Consider the following 21286-nt stretch of genomic DNA (forward strand, 5'->3'; position numbering starts at 1 on the left):
AAATAAAATATTCCTGGGGAAAGCATATAGAATAAGAGGGAAAATACCAAAGATGAAATGTTTTAAGGATGGGTAGAGATAGAGGAGAGCAAATCTGTGTGTGTGTGTGTGTGTGTGTGTGTGTGTGTAATGTGAAAATGTATTGAGGCAATAATGAGTTTGCTTAAAGATGACTTCATTTGGTGTTTCAAGTTATTGAATTAGAGGGTGAAAGAGAAAATTTCACATGAAAGTGTAAACGTAAATGAAGTTAAAGTCCGTACAGAAAAATAATAATACTTCAGGAGGTAATTCCTGGTTCTTGGTTGTCCACTGATGACACAAAGCCATTCAGGTGTCAGCAGTGTAAATTGAGAAGACAGACCAGCAGTCAAATTGAATCAACTTAATGACCCTAAAATTGTCTGTATTGAACTCTTCTGGTTTCTTCTAGTCTTAAATTTGCCCACATAATGTGGGAGTGCCTTTCTGGTCAGTTTTACAGAGTATTCTGTTGTCCACTGGATTTTTGATGGTGTCTGGTTTCCAGTGTCTGTAATCTCTAAGTGATGGAGGCAACTTCCCTCTCTGTCCTGGCCCAGTAGGGGGAGATTGTGTTAGTGACGAGAGCACCGGCAAGCAGGAGACTTGGAGGCTAGTTCAGTTAACTAACCCATGGCCTTAGGTAAGACCTTTATTCCACAGTCTTCTCAGCACACACGATAAGAATCTTTGCATGCCTGATGCATTAAGTTTGTAGTGGATTTATCCTGAAAAACATAAGAGATTTGTGAGCCAGATTTTAAAATTAGGCTTGTATTCAGTTGAACATTGAACACCATGAGGGTTAGTCGAACGTTGGTATATAACATAGTCTGCTCTCCTTATCCATCGTTCCTCCATATACAAAACTCCACATCTGTGGATTCAACCAGCTATGGATCATGTAGTACTGTAGTATTTATTGACAAAAACCTTCATATATAAGTGGACCTGCCCAGTTCAAACCTTGTGTTGCTCACAGGTCAGCAGTACATAATAGAATTTTTTGTTATTGCCCTGTCTGTTTTCATTTTTATAGAATTGAGTTAGAGTTACCTCCTGAAGATATTCGTATTAATAATGAACTCTTTAAGCAGAGGAATGATAATTTTAGAAAATATGAGGGAATGAATGAGTTCCAGAATGTTCGTAAGTTATTTCCTTAATCCAGATTTTCTAAGTCACTAGTTCTCAAAATGTGGTACCTGGGGACTTGATAGTAATGGAGACAGTGGTGCCCCATCCTAGACCTACTGAATCAGAAATTCTACAGGGTGGGGTCCAGCAATGTGTTTCAGTAACCTCCTAGATGATTCTCATGTCTGAAGGTTTGAGAATCATTGTTCTGACTGATTAAATTCTGCTACTTAGAATGGAGTTTTAATTCCATTCTTGTTTACGAGGAGGAAACAAAATGCAACTCATTCCCCACCGAAAAGGTGAATTCATTGCTCTAGTTGGTTTCATTAATCCAGGTGACCTCACATTACAGTTACAGTAGAATTGCATATAACTAAACAAAACTGGATAAAAATGTGAGTAACATCTTTGGAAGTTTGCTTCCATTCAGTTGAGAGTAAGAATAGATCTAACTTTGAAGAACTTTTTTTAACTTTAGAATGATTTTTTTTCTTTTTTAGATCTGCTAAAAAGAAGTAATCACCAGTTTTGCAGTCTTCATTCTAAAGATCTAAACTAACATTTGCATTTTAAAAAACTGAATTCACTTTTTTTCTGCCTTCGTGATTAAAAACATCTAGACAGAAAAAAAATCTATGAATAATATCAGAAAGCAATGAACTGTGTGTGTCTAATCTTTGTCTCCTAGAAACTTAGAATATAATACAGTTTTTTAAAACTTCCATTTCTTCCTTCTTTTCTTCGAGGGGACAATGTTTCATGTAACCAGCAGACAGACAAACTTCATGTTACTAAGAGGAAATATCTGTCTTTTTCCTCAAATTGTCTAGAAGAAAATCTTTTTAGGTAAACTTATATATAAGATATACTTATATAAAACTTGGGAATTGTTTGTAAGTATTGATCCATACTAGACTTGGAATAGCCTCCTTATATTCAAGAAATACTACATTATTTAACCCTTTCTAAATGATAAAAGTTTATGAAGTCTCTTGAATTTTACACTTAAGTGATAGCTTAGTTCTCTCTTACGCTTATGGCATTATAGGGATGGGTCCTGCCAGATGTAATAAAGGGATTGGTAAATATTATTATAGAATAAATTTAATTTAAACCAACAATTAGAGGTTAAAAAGACTTATTTTTTTTCCTGGCAAGATACTTACCATTTCCTCTTTCTGTTTAAATGCACACTGTAGTGACAAGATACAGAATATAGCTTACCACATGCCAATATTTGTTCTCCATGAATTTCTCTCTTGAACAATTCAGGTCGTGTTTTTTCAAGGGGAAATATGTGGCTCGTAGGGGAAAATGGGAATATGAGCTTAGATATATAAGGAAGGAAAGTGCCATATTAGGAACTATGGCTATGGTTAAATGCATGTGGGAATAAGACTTGATAAAGTCTTAAATCAAGCTGTAATATATTTATACTCTGAATTCCACAATCACTTACATTCTTGTATAATTGTTTTCTTAATCTCTCAAAGAGGAAATAGTTAAAATATTTTGATGTTTTATTATCTTAATATTCCACTGAATGCTGAAAGTCAGATGCTTCCACCTTGGAAGGTGTTTTGCAGATGGGTGAAGATTTTAACAAATGTCTGTTCAGTACAACAAATGCTTCCCAAGTAGTAGAACTGGCTTATGACTTTGCTTCAGATATTATGTTTTGTTTTTATGAATTTCCATGTATTTCATTCCAGTGGTACAATGATTAAAGTGTCTTTTGCATCTGATTATGCATATACTTTGTGTAACAATTTACAAGTTTGAAGTATCTTCAGACCTATGATGTATGGTCATCACAGCAGTACTCTTAGCCACTCATTAATGCTCCCTGTTTAGAGATGAGAAAATACTCCGTTATCACTAGAGTGTAACTTTTAACTAGCTTTTCTTCACGGTTTGAGGGTATGTAAACTCGGCATATAGCCCATTATCTCTGGCCTCGACTGCCGGCTATAGAATCAGGCATTATCCAGGTACTCTACGTGTTATGTCAGCCCTCACAAGGACATATCTCTGGAGGTATCATTATCTGGATTTAAAGATGAGGAAACTAAAAGTCACAGGTAGTTATCATGGGGGAGACATCTGGGAGGTGGTTAATAATAGCTCAGACACTTAGGATCAGGCGACCTGGGTTCTTATTGAGGTTCTGCCACTTAAAGCTAGAACCTTGGGGAAGTTTCTTAACCTCCCTAAGTCTCAGTTTCCTAATACAGTGAAAGGACGATAATGTCAATCTCATAGAAACATTATGCAGATTAAATAAGATATAATAACATGCAAACTGCTTGGCATACAGTGTGGACTCTAAGTGTCACTGATTATTACTAAGGAAATTATTTAAGGCCACTCAGCTGGTAGGATGTCATTTCCCTCATTTTACTACTCTTCTGTTGCTTTCTAATCAGGGCAAGAAATGTTACACATGAAAGTGAATGGTATTAAAGCATCTTCTAGTAATTTTAATAAGGGAGAGGTGGTAGGTTTGAGATTAAGAAGTAGAGTAAAAACTTCATGGAAGGGCAAAATTATATTATTTGGGTCAAGTGGCTATGATATAAATTTTCTAAACAGTAGACGGGTACCCTTCTTGGACCCATAATTGCACAATATTTACTTAAATTCTTAACTGATTATTAACCTTAAACATGGAGAGCAACAGAAATACTCATTTATTTTTAGAAGAACCCTCTACTGATCCTTCCCCAAAATGCACTTACCACTTTTCTTACTTTAAGCAGTAGTTATACACATTAAATATTGTCCCTCCAACATTTAGAATTGTAAGCATTGTCGTTTGAAAAGAATTTATTTTTTCTCTTTAAAGAATTAAAGTTCCTCTAATACTTTATTTAAGCCCCATCTGATACTTAATATTTTTGACAGTCTTTTCTAGTTTTTAATTTCCATAGCTTATATAAGCTCTATTTAAAGGCAGAGTCTATGTCTAATTACATTGGCTAATATCCCTAGTACAGGATAGAAACAAATAGTAAATTACGTACATGAATGCCCTCTTTCATTTCTTCTTAAGCTTCTCAGGATTCCAGTAACTCTTGTGGGAACTGACATTAATGCCATTGCTTAAAAGTTAATTTTATGAGTTCCCTGGTGGCTCAGTGGATTCAGGATCTCGCATCGTCACTGCTGTGGCTCAGATTTGAGCCCTGACATGGGAACTTATGCATGCCTCAGACACAGCCAAGAAAAAGTTAATTTTAAAAATCCGTAAGAAAATTCATATATATAGAATATATATGTGTGTATGTGTGTGTGTGTGTGTATTTTGTCCTTTTGCCATTTTCTTGGGCCGCTCCCACTGCATATGGAGGTTCCCAGGCTAGGGGTCGAATCAAAACTGTAGCCTCCAGCCTACACCACAGCCACAGCAACACGGGATCTGAGCCGCATCTGCCACCTACACCATAGCTCATGGCAATGCTGGATCCTTAACCCGCTGAACAAGGCCAGGGATCAAACCCGTAACCTCATGGTTCCTAGTCAGATTCATTAACTACTGAGCCATGACGGGAACTCCAAAAATTTGTATATTTTTAATTTAACACTTAATATCTATCCATTTTAAGGATGAATTGCTTCTTTCATAATGTCAGCATCTGGGTTTTCTTGTTTTCTTTTTAATAGCAAATCTTACTGATATTTGGAGTGAATCTTAAATTGTGCCCCATGTTGGCACTTTTGGAAAAGTAGTAGAATGTAGTTAACCCTGACATTATGAAGTTTTAATGCATTCAAGTAAATTAATACACCAGAGAGTAAGCAATAGCAGAACTTACAGGGTAGAAAAGACCTCTCTGTCTTTTACCTTTCAACAAAAAAAGATTAAGCCTTTCCTCTGGTATTGGTTAACTGTTAGATAAGTTCATTTACCTCACACTATTTTTTGGCCTAAGGAAATCTGTTCTGTGGCCTTTTAGAATTGTTATATTCAGAGGCCAGACCTTTGGCCTTTTCCTTCAAAGAGATATGTTTCAAGTTATGCAAAGGCAAAAACTTGGCATAAGATTGCAGAGTGACACATGAACTGATGATTTACCAGAAAATACATTTAAAACATGAAAATGTTTTATTTGTGAAGCTTTGCTCAAAATGAGAGAAAATCTGGTTATTAATAAATCTCCAGTTTATAACTGAGCCAAATTATCCTTTGCCCAAAAATCTAGTAAGAAATCTTGAATGTCAAAGTTGTTTTTTCTTAATGGTTTCTCTTATTTAAATATCATAGGTTGACAAAAAAGATCAGAAAAATAGGTATTGCAACAGTGTCTAAAAGTTTATAACAGAGCAACCCATAAACTCTGGGAAATACTGCTAATAATTAAAACTACCTCACATGTATTGTAATTATCCTGCACAACAGCCCTGCAGGGTGGTCTCTTGTTTTTGTTTTTTTTTTCAATTGTCATTTCACATTTCAGGGGTTGGACTCAAAAAGCTTACACATTTAGTAAATGGCAGAGCTGAGATTTGAACTCAGTTCTGTCAAGTACCAATGTCCACGTGTTTTACCTGAGAAAATACTTGAAAGTGCTTCTGAAAATGCTAAATAGGTAAATGATAACTATTATTATATCTCTTTAGCTGTGCTGCCCCCCAGACTGTAAGTACACACACAGTGAGGAAGAGAGTTGGGAAACTGGGGAGGTCTAGCCTTACAGCATGATGCCTCCAACAGTAAGCTTCCCACTGGGCCACCAGACTCCCCTTTAAGTAGGTAAGCCATAGGCAGTTAGACAATGTTAGTGAAAGAGAAGCCGCTTGACAAGATGTAAGACCTGGGAATACACATAAAAATACATGTGCACATCTTTTTTGTGGATGACTTTAAAATAGTCTAGTGGGACAAAAAAATATAGACTTGAACAAGAGGGATCCACATCACAAAGATGTTAATTCTCCATGAACTGATATATAAATTTTATACGAACTTAATAACAATACTAACAGTTTTTTACCCTAGGACTAGACCAGAGGAATCTTAAACTTAATGGACATGTATTTCTTAATTAGGAATTTGGTTGATTCATTCTCCTTGCTACCACTAGTTCCCAGATGTTAAGATAAATATATAGAAAAAATATTTTCGTAGGTTAGGTTCTGAGGAACCTTATTTTCCTAGATAGACAAGAATCTGAGAAGTGTTTATAACGGTGTCATGCAATTCTTTGAAACCTCCTACAGACTTAAAAAATAATTTTGGATGAATTCACTGTATGATTTTGGCATAAGACTCTGACAGGTAACATTGGAAACCACCCTTTGGCAAAGGATTATGTACTTAGTCATTGTAGTACCGGTAGACTAGTATTGCAAATTGTTTGATGTATAGAGGGTTTTTTTTTTAATTATTATCATAGCTCTTTGAAATTACTTATTTTAAAAACTATCTACTATAGCATTGTTTGTCCCCTTTTTCCATAGTTTCATTAAAGTCCTCACCAGCTGACAGAAATGGAGTCCAGGACAACTGTAGAACAAAATTCAGAGAAGGCCTGAATTTGCAGGAAGGCGAGTTCTTGCTACAGGTAAAATATAGTAAATATAGTTCCTCATCATTACAACAATTCTAAATGGAAAATAAATTGTCAGCCTTTTATGTATTTCCAGTTTATTTAGGATTCGCCCAGAATTTTGTACCACTTTGATCTGAACTGCAATAGTGGTGTAATGCTAATATATGAAAAAATGAAATTTTATGATGTTGATTTTTTAGAGGCCTAGTTATTTCTTTAAATAGCAAGAACTCCAAAAACTTCTCATTGAAGACATTCGACTTATGTATACATATTCAAGATTATAGTTCCATTAAAATAATTAATTTCATTTGTTTAATAGTTTAAAAGGATGCATTTGTAGATTACTCTCCAGGAAGAAATAGCACATACTATATGATTTTCTCAGAACCATACCTGTCTCTTAACTCTTACGAAGCAGATGACCAAAAACATTGTAGGCATGTGTAAGTGGCATATTTCATTACATCCATTTGCTGTAATGGCATGTAAATATATTTCCAGATGCAGTTATTAAGTAGTTACCACTTAGACGTAGAGGATGTTTCCAGAGGCACAGTATACCTTTTGGCTTGAAACTTGGAAGAATTTTTTTCCTTTGGTTTTAACAAAGGAAGCACGTAAAGAAAATGTTATACAATATTTAACAAAAACTTAAAAAATATTTATTTTCTCAATTAGCTTACATTTATTACTACTTAATAAGGAATTAAAAATAAAACAATAACTGGTATTTCAATGTCTATTACTTACTTTAGCTGGTAATTTTAATATATTTAAGCATGTTCTATCCATTGCTACTTAATACTGTACTTATTAAAATCTGAAGTTTCTTTTTTCTTTTTGCCTTTTCTAGGGCCACTCCTGCGGCATATGGACGTTCCCAGCCTAGGGGTCCAATTGGAGCTGAAGCCTCCAGCCTACACTAGAACCACAGCAGTGCCAGATCCGAGCCTAGTCTGTGACCTACATCACAGCTCACGGCAACGCTGGATTATTAATCCACTGAGCGAGGCCTGGGATCGAACCTGCAACCTCATGGTTCCTATTCGGATTCGTTAACCACTGCGCCACAATGGGAACTCCTGAAGTTTCATTTTTGAACTAACAGCAGTAGAAATTATAAATAACAGTATTAATCACAGTTTATTTCCTTACTAAATGGTAAGTGAACCTCAACATAATTTTCTGGTAGATAGGGCAAGCCTTTTGACTAAAACTGACCAATAATAATCTCTTTTATTAATATGTAATTGTCAAATCAATTCCTTTTTTTAATTTACTAGTGTAGTAATTCATTGTAAGAAACTTAAGATCATATTAAATAATCTTAATTTATTAAGATGGTAATCCATTAAGATGGTCCCACATGGTATTTAAGATTATTTAATATATATATTAAATTGTATATATATTAATTGGTATGTATATATTATTTTATTTTGTTTTATTTCTGACAATTAGCATTTGTCTAAAAGTGTTTCCTGTCATACCCTAAATTATCTTTGTGTCACCTGGCATGCACCAGTGAGCTTATTGGAAAGTACTGAATTTGTTTCACTGTTCAAAAAACATGATGTTCTACAAAATAATATACATATGATCAGTGGATACTATTTTCGAGAAGGAAGGTATTTTCAAGATGAAGGAAATACAGTAATGTATATATACTGTTACTGCCAACTAAAATTAATGAATGCTCAGTTTTAGAGGTGCTCAGTCATGTAACATTTAAGTTCCTGGTGGGTGCCATCATCATTCTTCATCCTGAGGAAATTGCCAGATATCATAAGGCATAATATCTGAAGTCAAGGATCTTAGATCCCAGTTGTGATTACATGAGTTATAGCCATCTAATAACTGGTCAGTGACACATAAAAGCAGCACATCATGGTAGTTAAGTGGGCAGACTTTAGAGCCAGACTAAATTTACCCCTGGCTTGGCTTTTTCCTGGTTGTTTGGTTTGGGCACATTACTGTGCAGCTCTTTACTTCAGTTTCCTCAATTTTAAAAGTGGACCATGGCACCTATCTCGATGGCTGAGGGAATTCAAGTGCTTGAATACATAAAAAACATTTAGAAAAGTGGCTGTTAAATTGTAGTGCTCGTGTAGGTCGCACATGCGGCTTGGATCTGGTGTTGCTATGGCTCTGCGTAGGCCGGCAGCAACAGCTCTGTTTAGACCCCTAGCCTGGGAGCCTCCATATGCCATGGGTACGGCCCTAGAAACACAAAAGACCAAAAAAAAAAAAAAAAAAAGTGCTGCTCTTTATAATCTTTGTAATCAAGTTCTCAGAAGTATAGTGTAGACTAGGGGTCTTGAAGTGGAAAGGGAATCAGACTGAAAAGGAAGACGGTCACTGTGTTTCTTTTACCTCATCTGACAGGGAGGGTAGGCTGAGCATCATAAGCACAGGGGCAGCATCTTACTCATTTTTGAATCTCGGTGCTTAGCATGTGATTGTTTGGTATGCAGTAGTCTATTAAGTGGTGAATATACTACTTGCTATCATTGATATATCTCTTTATAGTTCACAAAGCATGATCATGGAAATCTTTACCTGCTCATTTCAACAACCTTATAGTAACGGTGCCTTACACTGATTGAGTGCCACCTCTGTGCCAGGGACTGAGTTGGATGGACAGTCATCATGTCCATCTGATAAACTGCCTGTTTTTCACACGGTGACTCTAAAATATGAAGGGGTAAACAACAATGCCACGCAGCTGGTAAGAGACAGAGAAAAGAATCCAGTCCAAATTTTGTCTGACTCCAAACTGTATGTGGTCCTTTAACCAAACCCCTACCACATCTCCTTTTACATGAAGAAGAGTATTTCAGAAGGGTTTAACCATGATCACAAAGCAAAGAGTAGAAGGAGTACTGAATTTAACTCAAGCAGAAAATAGTGAAGGCTTTAGAATTAAAGCAGATGATAACAATGAATATTTAAGGGGACTCAACAATTTTTATTGCCTTAGAGTATAGAGATATTAATTAACATTGGACTTGAACAACCACTAATAGAATAGAAAAAGAGAGTATAACTTCTAAACTAAAAGAAAGAAATAATAATAACAACAATAATAATAATTGGCGCAAAGCAGGCAAAATGGAAAGAAAAAGCAGCATAGTACAGGGGGAACAAATAGAAACAACACATAAAATTAAAGTGTTGAAACTAAATATACTAATTAAATTTAAATATACTACATTTGCTGTATGCTTATCTTGCATGTATATATTTGCATTACATGTATATTTTATGTATAGTCCATTTGTATACTTTTTCCTAATAAAATGTTTGTGAATATTTTATAATATTTTGAGAGTATCCAAATTTCAGACTGCATCAGTGCTTAAACTATCTTTGCACAAAGATTTTCTCCGTCAAATTTCTCTTTAGGTTCTAATCAACATCTTTATACACTGTCTTCCTTTGAAAAGCAGTGTGACAGATTACAATAAATTATGTTTCTATAATTTGCTTAAAAAACATGTACAGTAATTTAAAACAAAATCTAAAGCATGAGTGAGAAGAAGAAATCAATACTAAAGTTTTTGGGATTGAGTATTAAATTAGCTCTAAGCTTTTCTTTGGCTAAATCAAATGGAATGAATAGATTCTTTTCACTATTGTGGTGTGTGGTGTTTTTCTGTGTTGGCGGGATGTAATAATTTTAACCATTTTAAAAGTTTTTCATCAATAAAATAACAGCCTTAACTGAAATCCATATTGATGGGTAACAGTATTGTTATTTAGTCATTTATTAATTTTATAACTTTTTCCTTTGTAGGCTCTAAATGGCTTTGTGTTAGTTGTCACTACAGATGCTTTAGTCTTTTATGCTTCTTCTACTATACAAGATTACCTGGGATTTCAGCAGGTAAATATATTTTTCTTGGTCATTAAAATTTTCTTTTTTAGAAAGTTAACTCCTACTTTTTATTTATCTTGGATGCCTGGAGCGCTTTACATTTGATTTGCATTCATCATCACTAATAAGCATCCACTAATCTAGCTAAGTTTTGAAATTAGCCATATTTTTTAAAAAATCAGTACTACTTGTTAATTTTCTTGTATCTTTTTCCTTCAGTCTGATGTCATCCATCAGAGTGTGTATGAATTGATCCATACTGAAGACCGAGCTGAATTTCAACGTCAGCTGCACTGGGCGTTAAACCCTTCACAGTGTCCAGACTCTGGACAGAGAATTGATGGTAAGAATGTTTACCAAAAGATAGCATTGTGATATTTTGATATAGTTCTTTATCAGGAAGCAGGGAACATTTAGGGGCATAGAACTCCATGGTGAAGGTTGGGAAGAAGTGGAAAGACGAATCTGTAGCTGAGGGCCAGAACCAGGTCACAGAGAGCCTCATGAGAGATAATATCCATTGATGATGTCAAGTGAGAAAGTCTTGCCATATACTCAGTAATATATTTTATAAAATAATAACTCTTATGCTATTGTGGAGAAAGGAAAGGAATGTACACAGTTGATTCTGGCGTGTGTGTAAACTGTTCTGTTTAAAGTGCACCAAATATAGAAAAAGCAAACTAGCATATACAAGGATGAAAAAAGCCTTTTTTCAATGCAAGCAGTTTTTTTCACTCATCTGTGAAAGAGTTATAAAGGAAAATAGGCATTAGAAAATATATAAATTGTTGACAGTGGTAGCTCAAGAGAAATAAAACTAAATAAGTAAAGTTCTATATAGTAAAAATATTATTCTATAAAATGTAATTTATTTTAACTTTCTTTTCTGAAATGGTTTTTGTATTCAGAATATAGACTCTGGTTTAGAAATTAACACAAATTTCAGTTATTCAAATATTTAATTTTATAGCAAAATGGACAGTCTCTGTGTATTGCTATTATTTCTACAGAAGCGAGTGGCCTCTCACAGCCAGCAGCTTATTATAACCCAGATCAGCTTCCTCCAGAAACTTCTTTTATGGAGAGGTGCTTTGTTTGCCGACTAAGATGTCTTCTGGATAATTCATCTGGCTTTCTGGTAAGGTACAAAATCTTATGATATTTGCATTTACTAAGTTTTAGAAAATAAAAAACAAAAGTGAAACATATTTAATTTGGTTATATTTGAGTTTGGGGTATAAAAATATACTTCATTAAATAATTTAATGAAGGAAAGCAACTTTTAGAAATCTTTTTAGATTTTTTGACATATCTTCCACAACTCAAAATCTCTATCCTTTAAAAGTATGCAGTAACAAAGACTGAATGCAGTAACATGGAACCTGCATTTTGCCCTTTTTTTGAACTTTTTAGTTATAAAATAGAGAATGATGTAGCCCTTCTTTAGCAGCAGACTGCTTTCAAGCTTTGGATTGAATGGCTGCTAGAAAGAAAAATTACCATGGCCTTTTCCAGAAGACTGGAATAACTGGCATGTAGAAAAATGGTTGTCTGTTCATGACTGCAGCCTCCTCATCTGGTATGAGACACGGATGTAAACTCCTGAGTAGGATAACCAGAGAGCTGCTCAGGCAGGACGCTAAGGGAGAAGATGGTCTTGCCTTTTGGTTGTCTGTATCCTTAAGATGGTGTACTCCCCCAGGCACAAAAGAAAACACAAAGCATGTTGTATATTACTTTTGTGAATTATCAGGAATTTGAAATACATGATCACATCTTAAACATTGGCAAACAATGATTTTTGATGGTCTGTTTATATTTGAAGATAATTTTCTGACCCACATTAGAACTGTACTTTCCTAGTACTGATGATGAGTTAGTATGTATTTCTGAGGTGGGATTTCTTTGTGTAGTTGGGGTTTTTCCTGTGCTGCTGTGATTTTGATGACAGGGTCATCTCTTGGCCTGGTCAGTACTGTTTTAAGCAGCCAAGTTGATCATGGTCATGTTTAAATTGTCTGTTTCCTCTATCTTCTAAACTTAGTCTTTATCTTTAATAGAGTTCTGCATTCTTTATATGGTTTCATGATTCATTTCAGTGGTTTTTTGTTTGTTAGCCTTTTAGGGTCGAGCCTATAGCACATGGAAGTTCCTAGGCTACAGGTTGAATACAAGCCACAGCTGCCGGCCTATGCTACAGCTTATAGCAGTGCTGGATCCTTAACCCACTGAGCAAGGCCAGGGATCAAACCCACATCCTTATGGATACTAGTTGGGTTTGTTACGGCTGAGCCACAACAGGACTCCAGTTTTTTGTTTTTGTTTTTTTTTAATTGTGTTTTATGTCTATGTAAAAGATTACCATGAGTTTTGAAATATACTCTGAGCTGTGAAATATAGCTCATGTGTATTTGAAAATTAATGTGTACCATATGACTATTCAGTTGTTTAGGTGGTTTTGAGTGCCCATTGGGCATGGACTTGTGCTAGGCGTGGATGATAGGGCAACTGCAAGCTCAGAAAACTACATACATCTTGCTCTTGTGACCTATTAAAGCAAAGAGTGGATCACTTACCAAACCCTTCAGAATGGTCCTCATTACCTATTAGGATATTTCTAACAGGCTTCCTGTGGAGAAAGGAATTAAAGAAGCATTTGTCAGCTTCCTGAACTTTTATGGAATTTTCAAGAATACTGGAAATGGCTGTGATTGAGCCTTTTAAGAAGGAACCATTTTAAAGTGTTAATTTTAATGAATCATTGTTTTTTGTTTTTTAAGGCAATGAATTTTCAAGGTAGGTTGAAGTATCTTCATGGACAGAACAAGAAAGGGAAAGATGGATCAATACTTCCACCTCAGTTGGCTCTGTTTGCAATAGCTACTCCACTTCAGCCACCATCCATACTTGAAATCAGAACCAAAAATTTCATCTTTAGAACCAAACACAAACTAGACTTTACACCTACTGGTTGTGATGCCAAGTAAGTGAAACTTCTTCAGGTTTATTTTACAAAATGTGTATTTTATTGCAGTAAGTCTGTCTTAGCATATACATGTCTTACATATAGTGTAACTTATTATAGTAGCTATTACTTCATACTTTGCAGCATAGCCTTTTAAAATAAAATGATTCTTTTTTTTTTTTTTTTTTTTTTGTCTTTTGTCTTTTTAGGGCCACACCCGTGGCATATGAAGGTTCCCAGGCTAGGGGTTGAATCTGAGCTACAGCTGCTGGTCTACGCCAGAGTCACAGCAATGCCAGATCTGAGCTGCATCTGTGACCTACACCACAGCAACACTGGATCCTTAACCCACTGATCAAACCCGCAACCTCATGGTTCCTAGTCGGATTTTTTCACTGCGCCACGACGGGAAGTCCTAATTTTATAATTGTTACAATATTCATTGTGATTTCTGTATTATAATGTGTTTATATAAATAAATTCAGTATCCTTATGACATTTATTATTGGCTTTTTCATATTTTTAATTTGGACAAACTAACTTTTAGTCCTAGAAGTTTAATAACTGAAGTATGTTACTGCTTTTCTCCTTCCCAATATGGGAATGCAGGTAGGTTTGAGATACCCTACCCTTCAAAATGAAGCATAGTATTCTAGAATTTAATTAAAGATTTTGTGTTTCACCTGTATAGTCCATTAGAGTCATCTTTAGCCATAATTTTCATGGTGTTCCAGAGAAAAAGAAGTCTCAACATGAAATTTTCAGCCATAAGCAAAAAAGAACAGTTAGAGAAATGTTTGTTTCTACTTGCTAGTGTGAAATTCTGAATGTCAGCATTGTACAGAAAATAGCACATGACTGAAAAATTTATGTTGGCTACCTCCTTATGTTAAATTTTAAATTCATTCTTATTCTCCCTTTTTTTTAAACAGAGGAAAAATTGTTTTGGGCTATACTGAAGCAGAGCTGTGCATGAGAGGAACAGGGTATCAATTTATTCACGCTGCTGATATGCTTTATTGTGCTGAGTACCATGTACGGAGTAAGTTGTAGCTCCTTATGAACCTGGCTGCAAAAACAGTTTATACTCTAGTGCATGTTTCAGATTGTTACTAATGTAATGTGTTTAAGGGAAACTATTTGGATCAACTTCTACTCAGGATCATACTACTGTGATTAACCTTAGTTACACTCTTTATTCATTAACTGTTCTACAGCTGCCACATAGGAATATAGTAGTTTACTATGAAAAATGCCTACTTGACCCCATATGCTCAGGAGTTTTTTTTTTTTTAATAACATCCTTTTAAATTTATAAATTTATGTTAATATAGATTATACTTTAAAATTGTATACTAAAATATTAAGCTGTAGGAAATGAACCCTTTTTCAGATGAAAACAATTTTCTCCCAAACTCTATATTCTCTCTATAGTTGGTTTCATGTGGTACTAGAATTGTCTCACTTAATCTTTCCTTGAACAACTTAAATAATAAATTTAGTGTGAAATAGGAAAAAACTAACGATTTTGAGGCATTTTAATATTCTGTGCTTAAAAGTTGTCTATTATCTTTGGTGATATGTGTATTACAATCAGAAGTATTACAGAGATTTTCTTTGTTGATTTTGGATTTGATAATTTTAATTTCTTTTTATTTTAGTGATTAAGACTGGAGAGAGTGGCATGATAGTGTTCAGGCTTCTTACGAAAGACAATCGATGGACATGGGTGCAGTCAAATGCACGCTTAGTTTATAAAAATGGAAGACCAGATTATATCATTGCAACTCAGAGACCTCTCACGTAAGCATAAAGATCCACAATGTTTCATGTTTATATTTTTTATTTTACTCATACTTTTGTTTATAAGTCCTCTTATATGAAAGCCTAACAATAAATTCTAAGAGAATTTACACTGGAAAAAATTGAAAAGCTAATATATATAGAAAGAAGAAGACAGGTGAAGGGCATTGAGAAAACATAATTAACAAACTTTATTGAACAACTGAGTATGTAGAGCTACAGAAAAAGAATAATCAAAACCCTAAGGGTTTATCCAGGGTGTATAAAGCAAAGATGAAAAGCCAGTGCCATCTATAAATAAAATAAAAATATAACAGTGCTTTGTTTAGCATGTTTGCGAATAAGCAGGCAGTGGTTTTTAGGTTTTTAACTTTTTCATATATTCTATAAAGGAGTATTTTGTCCAATACTTGCATTGCAAATGTTTCTCTACTCTGAAGAACTGATTTTTGTATGTGGCTTTGAGGGTAAGGATCAAAATTAAGTTTTTTCCCCTGTATGGATATCCATTTGACTGGTAACATCAACTGACAATATTGATGTCTTGAAAAGACCGTCTTTTCCCTGCTCTACTGCATTTCAATCGGGATTTTATCTGTGTTTCTGTTTCTGAGTTCCATTGGTCCAATTGTCTATTTTTGTACCAAAGTCCATTGTCCTAATTATCCCATATCTTGATAGGGCTTGATTTCTGATTGTATGTTCTCCATCTTGTTCAGAAATTTTGTTGTTCTCTTTCAGGAGGAGAGTCTTAGCCCTTCTTTACCCTTTGTTATTTCCATATATATATTTTTAGAAATCACTTTTCAATTCCTATTGGAAAATCTGTTGCGATTTTTGAATGGGACTACATTGAAACTATAGTTTCTTTGAGGGAGAATTAACATCTTTATACTATTGAATCTTCTAAATCCATGAACATGGTGAATGGTTATATATGCATGGCATACATGTGTATGTATGTACGCATGTCTTTATCTAAATAATGGGTTGTGTTTTTCTTACCAGAGTCTTATATATTTTTTATTAATTTTATTCCTAGATATGGTTCCAGATAGTGTATGTGCAATTTCTAATATATAAAAAGTTGATTTTTTAATACCGGTTTATATCCATTGACCTTAAGGTAGATATAAATTTTTTTAAGGTTTTCTACTCTATACCATGTTGTTTGCAAATAGTTTTTTCTTTTCAACCTTTAGACAAAAGTGTTGTTGTTATTTTTAATTCTCTTATTGTACTGGCTAGGCCCTTAGAAAAATGTAACGGAAATAATGACAATTCCTTTTTTGTCTTATTCTCAACCATAAGGATGAAAGCCTTTAATGTTTTATCATTCTGTATGATGTTTTTAAGTAGTATTTTGTTATTTCTACAAATACTGGGGATTTTTTGTTTTAGATTTAAAAGCTTCCCTTCTCTTTATTCAAAGTACAACCATGAATGGGTTTCTGATTTTATCTGATACTTCCTCTACATTCATTAGCATGATGATTTTTCTCCTTTATGCTCTTATTTTCTTTTTACTCTATAAATTTTATAGTGATATTCTTTTAAGAAACACTTCCTGATATTAGGAATTCATGCCCTCTTTTAACCAATATTTTTAGGCATTAATTTTACTGGTCTTCTCAAGGATCCAACTTTTGGTTTGTTGATTTTTTCCTGTTGTACATTTATTATCCATTTCATTTATCTGCTCACTCTTATTTCCTTCCTTCTTCTCTCTTTGGGTATATTTGAATTTTTTCTTTTTTTTTTTTTTTAATGTATGCACTTAAAAGAAACTGGTAGCTTAAGTATGGCTTTTAAAGTATGGTTTCATGGTTTATCATTCACCTAAAAGTATTTGCTAGTATTTATTTCAATTTTTTTATTTTTAATTTTTTTTGCCTTTTCTAGGGCTGTTCCTGTGGCATATGGAGGCTCCCAGGCTAGGGGTCTAATCGGAGCTGCAGCCACCGGCTAGTGCCAGACCCACAGCAACACAGGATCTGAGCTGCGTCTGCGACCTACACCGAAGCTCATGGCAATGCCGGATCCTTAACCCACTGAGCAAGGCCAGGGATCAAACCTGCAACCTCATGGTTCCTAGTCGAATTCGTTAACCACTGTGCCATGACGGGAACTCCTTATTTATAAATTATTTAGAAATACAATGTTACATACTTTTCGATGTTAGGGGATTTTCTAGTTGTCTTTTTGTTAATTGACTTTTAGCTTAATCCTCCTGGAATTAAAGAACAGTCTCTGAATGGTTTCAACCCTTTGAAATTTGTGATGGCTTATTTTATGATCTAATATATGGTTAGTGTTGGTGAAAAATCTCAGATACTCTTGCTCTTATCAAGAATACATATTCTGTTGTATGAATAGTGTTCTTTATGTATCATTAGTCTGGTTTGTGTTTTTGGCCATTTGATACTTTGTTTGCTTGTTCTATTCGTTATTGAGGTTGTTTTGCTTTCTTATTACTAATGAGGTAGGACATCTTTTTATATCTTTCTAGGACATTTTTCTGTTGTAAATTAGTTCACATTGGCTTTCCTATTTTTCTGTGGAGTTGTTTGCCTTTCTCAGACTCATTGGAGTTCTTTACCTGAGATGGAATATTAAAGTTTACATATTGTGTGTGTGTGTGTGTGTATGTATGTATATATATATATATATATAGTATATCAATCTATAGATATTACATTTTTCCATGCCCTAACTTGATTAGGAATTCTTTTATGTCAGTCTTCCTTTAGAGCTTCTGGGTTTTCTATTTTATTTCAACATGCCTCATTTTTATATTTAGATCTTTATTTCACTTGGAATTTATTTTTTCAGGTAGGGATGGAAACTGAGTGTGAAATGAAGTTTTACTAAGTTTTTTGGAGAAATTCTAAATTATTTAATTTTGTCTAAAAAAAAACAATTTTATATACTTAATCAGAAAAATTCCTCTCAAAGTTCATGGTTCCCACTATCAAACACAACTATAGTGTATTTTGCTTGCTATTTCTCTTTTAAATGTTCATTATACAACTAATCCTAATATATGCAAAACTTTCTTGTGCACAATTTTAGAGATGAAGAAGGAAAAGAACATCTACGAAAACGAACTCTGAAGTTGCCTTTTATGTTTGCCACTGGAGAAGCTGTTCTCTATGAGATAACCAGCCCTTTTCCTCCCACAGTGGATCCCTTACCAGTCACGACTAAAAGTGGTGCTAATGGAAAAGATTCAGCTACCAAGTCATCTCTAAGTAAGGATTCCCTCAACCCTAGCTCCCTCCTGAGCGCCATGATGCAGCAAGATGAGTCTGTTTATCTCTGCCCTGCTTCAAGTAGTACACCTTTCGAAAGAAATTTTCTCAGTGAGTCTCTGAATGAATACAGTAGTTGGCAAAACAGTGTTGCACCAATGGGAAGTGATAATGTTCTGAAACATGAGCAAATTGGTCAGTCCCAGGAAATGAACCTGACCCCCTCTGGAGATCATGCCGGGCTCTTTCCACATAGTAGAAATAGTGACTTGTACAGCATTATGAAACACCTAGGCATTGATTTTGAGGATATTAAACACATGCAACAGAATGAGGAATTTTTCAGAACTGACTTTCCTGGTGAAGATGACTTCAGAGACATTGACTTAACAGATGAAATTCTGACCTATGTGGAAGATTCTTTAAATAAGTCTACCTTTGGAGGTTCAGGTTACCAACAATCCTTGGCTTTGAACTCAAGCTGTATGGTACAGGAGCAACTCCAGTTAGAGCAGCAGCAGCAGCAGCAGCAGCACCATCAAAAGCACATAGCAGTGGAGCAGCAGCAACAACTGTGTCAGAAAATGAAGCATATGCAAGTTAATGGCATGTTTGCAAACTGGAGCTCTAACCAACCCGTGCCTTTTGGTTGTCCTCAGCAAGACCTACAGCAAGACCTACAGCAGTATAATATCTTTCCAGACTTACCTGGAACCAATCAAGAGTTTTCCTACAAATCTGAGATTGATACTCTGCCTTACACACAGAACTTTATTCCCTGTAGTCAGTCTGTGTTGCCACAACATCCCAAGTGTCCACAGTTAGACTTTTCTATAGGGAATTTTGAACCAGCCCTGTACCCTACTACTTCTTCTAATTTAGAAGATTTTGTCACATGTTTACAAGGTGCTGAAAACCAAAAGCCTGGACTAAATCCACAGTCAGCCATGGTGACTCCTCAGACATGCTATGGTGGAGCTGTGTCCATGTACCCGTGCCAGCCGGACTCTCAGCATAGCCATGTGGCCCAGATGCAGTACAGCCCAGCAATGCCAGGCCCACAGGCCTTTCTCAACAAGGTAAGGGTTTTATCAAACTGAATAAACACTTTCTGTGATTCTCCATCCATGATAAATAGAAATGAGTCACATATTTTTCATGTCACTGAGTTTAATCTATTTTCTGTAGCATTCATGTGACCGGGCGGTGTTAATTATAGATTTTATAAGCCATTACTTTGTCAGTCTTTTACAAATACAAGTATGTCATAATTACCTGAATTGTAAAGGAGAAAGAATTAAGGACTAAAACAATATGACTATGGCCTTAAGGTCCCAGGTGAAATTAGTTAAAAATATATATTGTTTAGAATATTCTTAATTTTAAAAAATTATGTGGCCTTTTAAAAATTCAGACATCAAAAAGATACTGAATTTTTAAAAATAATATCTTCAAAGTAAGTATCTTCAAAGCTCAATTTTTTTATTGGCATTTAGTTGATTTACATTTAGTTTCAGGTGTACAACATTTCATATACATGGTTTGACTGTATGTGTGCTTTTTAACAGAAAATGGCTGTTAAGTTTTTCTCTGCCTCATTCCTAACATTTTTCAATTACATTAAAATTTACAAGCAGTCTCTCTAACAGCATTGCTGTTAAGTACACATGGGTAGGTAAATTGAGTACAGTAAATTGTAGAAAAGTTATGAAAAATCGCATTTTAAACAGGGCATTAGGATGAGTTCTTTACAGTGTTTTCTTCCCCACTGCTTTGTATTATTTCTTGATGGATAATAAGAGTGCTAGACCAGAGTTCCCACTGTGGTGCAGTGGGTTAAGAATCCAACTGCAGCAGCTCTGGTCAGTGAGGAGACATAGGTTTGATCCCTGGCCTGGCATAGTGGTTTAAAGGATCCAGTGTTGCTACAGCTGCAGCTCCAATTTGACCCTGGCCCAGGAATTCCCATATGCCATGGGTGCAGCCATTAAAAAAGAAAAAAAAAAAAAAAAAAAAAACTAGACTATATATTCTAAGGAATTATTACAATTACAAAAGTTAAAATCCCATGTGTAGCTCACATTATATTTCTGTTAGCATTGCTCTAGACAATATATTTAAAGAGAACTGCTAGTGTACATTGTGTTACAATGGATGAGAGTAAATTATTCAAAACTTACCATCTTCTGGGCTAAGATTACCTTGCCTTTGAAAACCTGACAAAGTTTAGAAGTAATCTATTCTGATTTCTGAACACTGATGTTACACAGATTTTAGAAAGGTAAATTTCATTCAAAGAATTTAAGGGTATGATTATAATCCATTATTTTCACTAACTAAAAATACAAAGGCTCTATAATCTATAAAAACCCTGTAGAACTTTCTTCTTTTCAGTAGCAGTTATGGAAATCAGACTAATTTCATTGTAAGAAGACAAGAGCAAACATTTTATTTTGGTTAGTAGTACGTATTATTGAAAGCCTATTAGGAATTTAAAAAATTGGTTCTAGAAATCATACCTGCAGTGTATTATGTTAGGAATATTAAAAAATTTCTTGCAAATCAGAACTGACCTCTTTTGGAGAAGTTCTGGGTTATCTGTAGTCCACTGCAGTAATCCTCAAAATAATTCATTGGTACCTAGAATTTAGATAAAATCTGGTCAAAGCAA

The 21286-nt window shown here is 34.7% G+C and overlaps 1 protein-coding gene and 1 long non-coding RNA gene across 7 annotated transcripts in view; one reads left to right on the forward strand and one right to left on the reverse strand.

Moving 5' to 3' along the window:
* Positions 1–21286, forward strand: part of AHR (aryl hydrocarbon receptor) — a 489182-nt gene that overhangs the window by 464632 nt on the left and 3264 nt on the right. For all 5 annotated transcript variants that reach the window (XM_084974512.1, XM_084974509.1, XM_084974511.1 and 2 more), the window contains 8 exon segments: positions 6622–6725; positions 10513–10602; positions 10813–10936; positions 11607–11734; positions 13377–13579; positions 14494–14603; positions 15223–15364; positions 18437–19694. In XM_084974512.1, the coding sequence (XP_084830638.1) occupies positions 11675–11734; positions 13377–13579; positions 14494–14603; positions 15223–15364; positions 18437–19694 (1773 nt within the window). In that variant the 5' untranslated portion in view covers positions 6622–6725; positions 10513–10602; positions 10813–10936; positions 11607–11674.
* Positions 21189–21286, reverse strand: part of LOC110255481 (uncharacterized) — a 170614-nt gene continuing 170516 nt past the window's right edge. For both annotated transcript variants that reach the window (XR_014815918.1, XR_014815919.1), the window contains one exon: positions 21189–21255. This is a non-coding gene — a long non-coding RNA (uncharacterized LOC110255481). The remainder of the gene's footprint in view (positions 21256–21286) is intronic.

This window comes from Sus scrofa, chromosome 9 (genome assembly GCF_054392235.1).
Source record: "Sus scrofa isolate SSC_HxYL_T2T_F1_AM1 chromosome 9, Sscrofa_HxYL_maternal_Yorkshire_Landrace_v2.0, whole genome shotgun sequence".
NCBI classification, from domain to species: Eukaryota; Metazoa; Chordata; class Mammalia; order Artiodactyla; family Suidae; genus Sus; species Sus scrofa.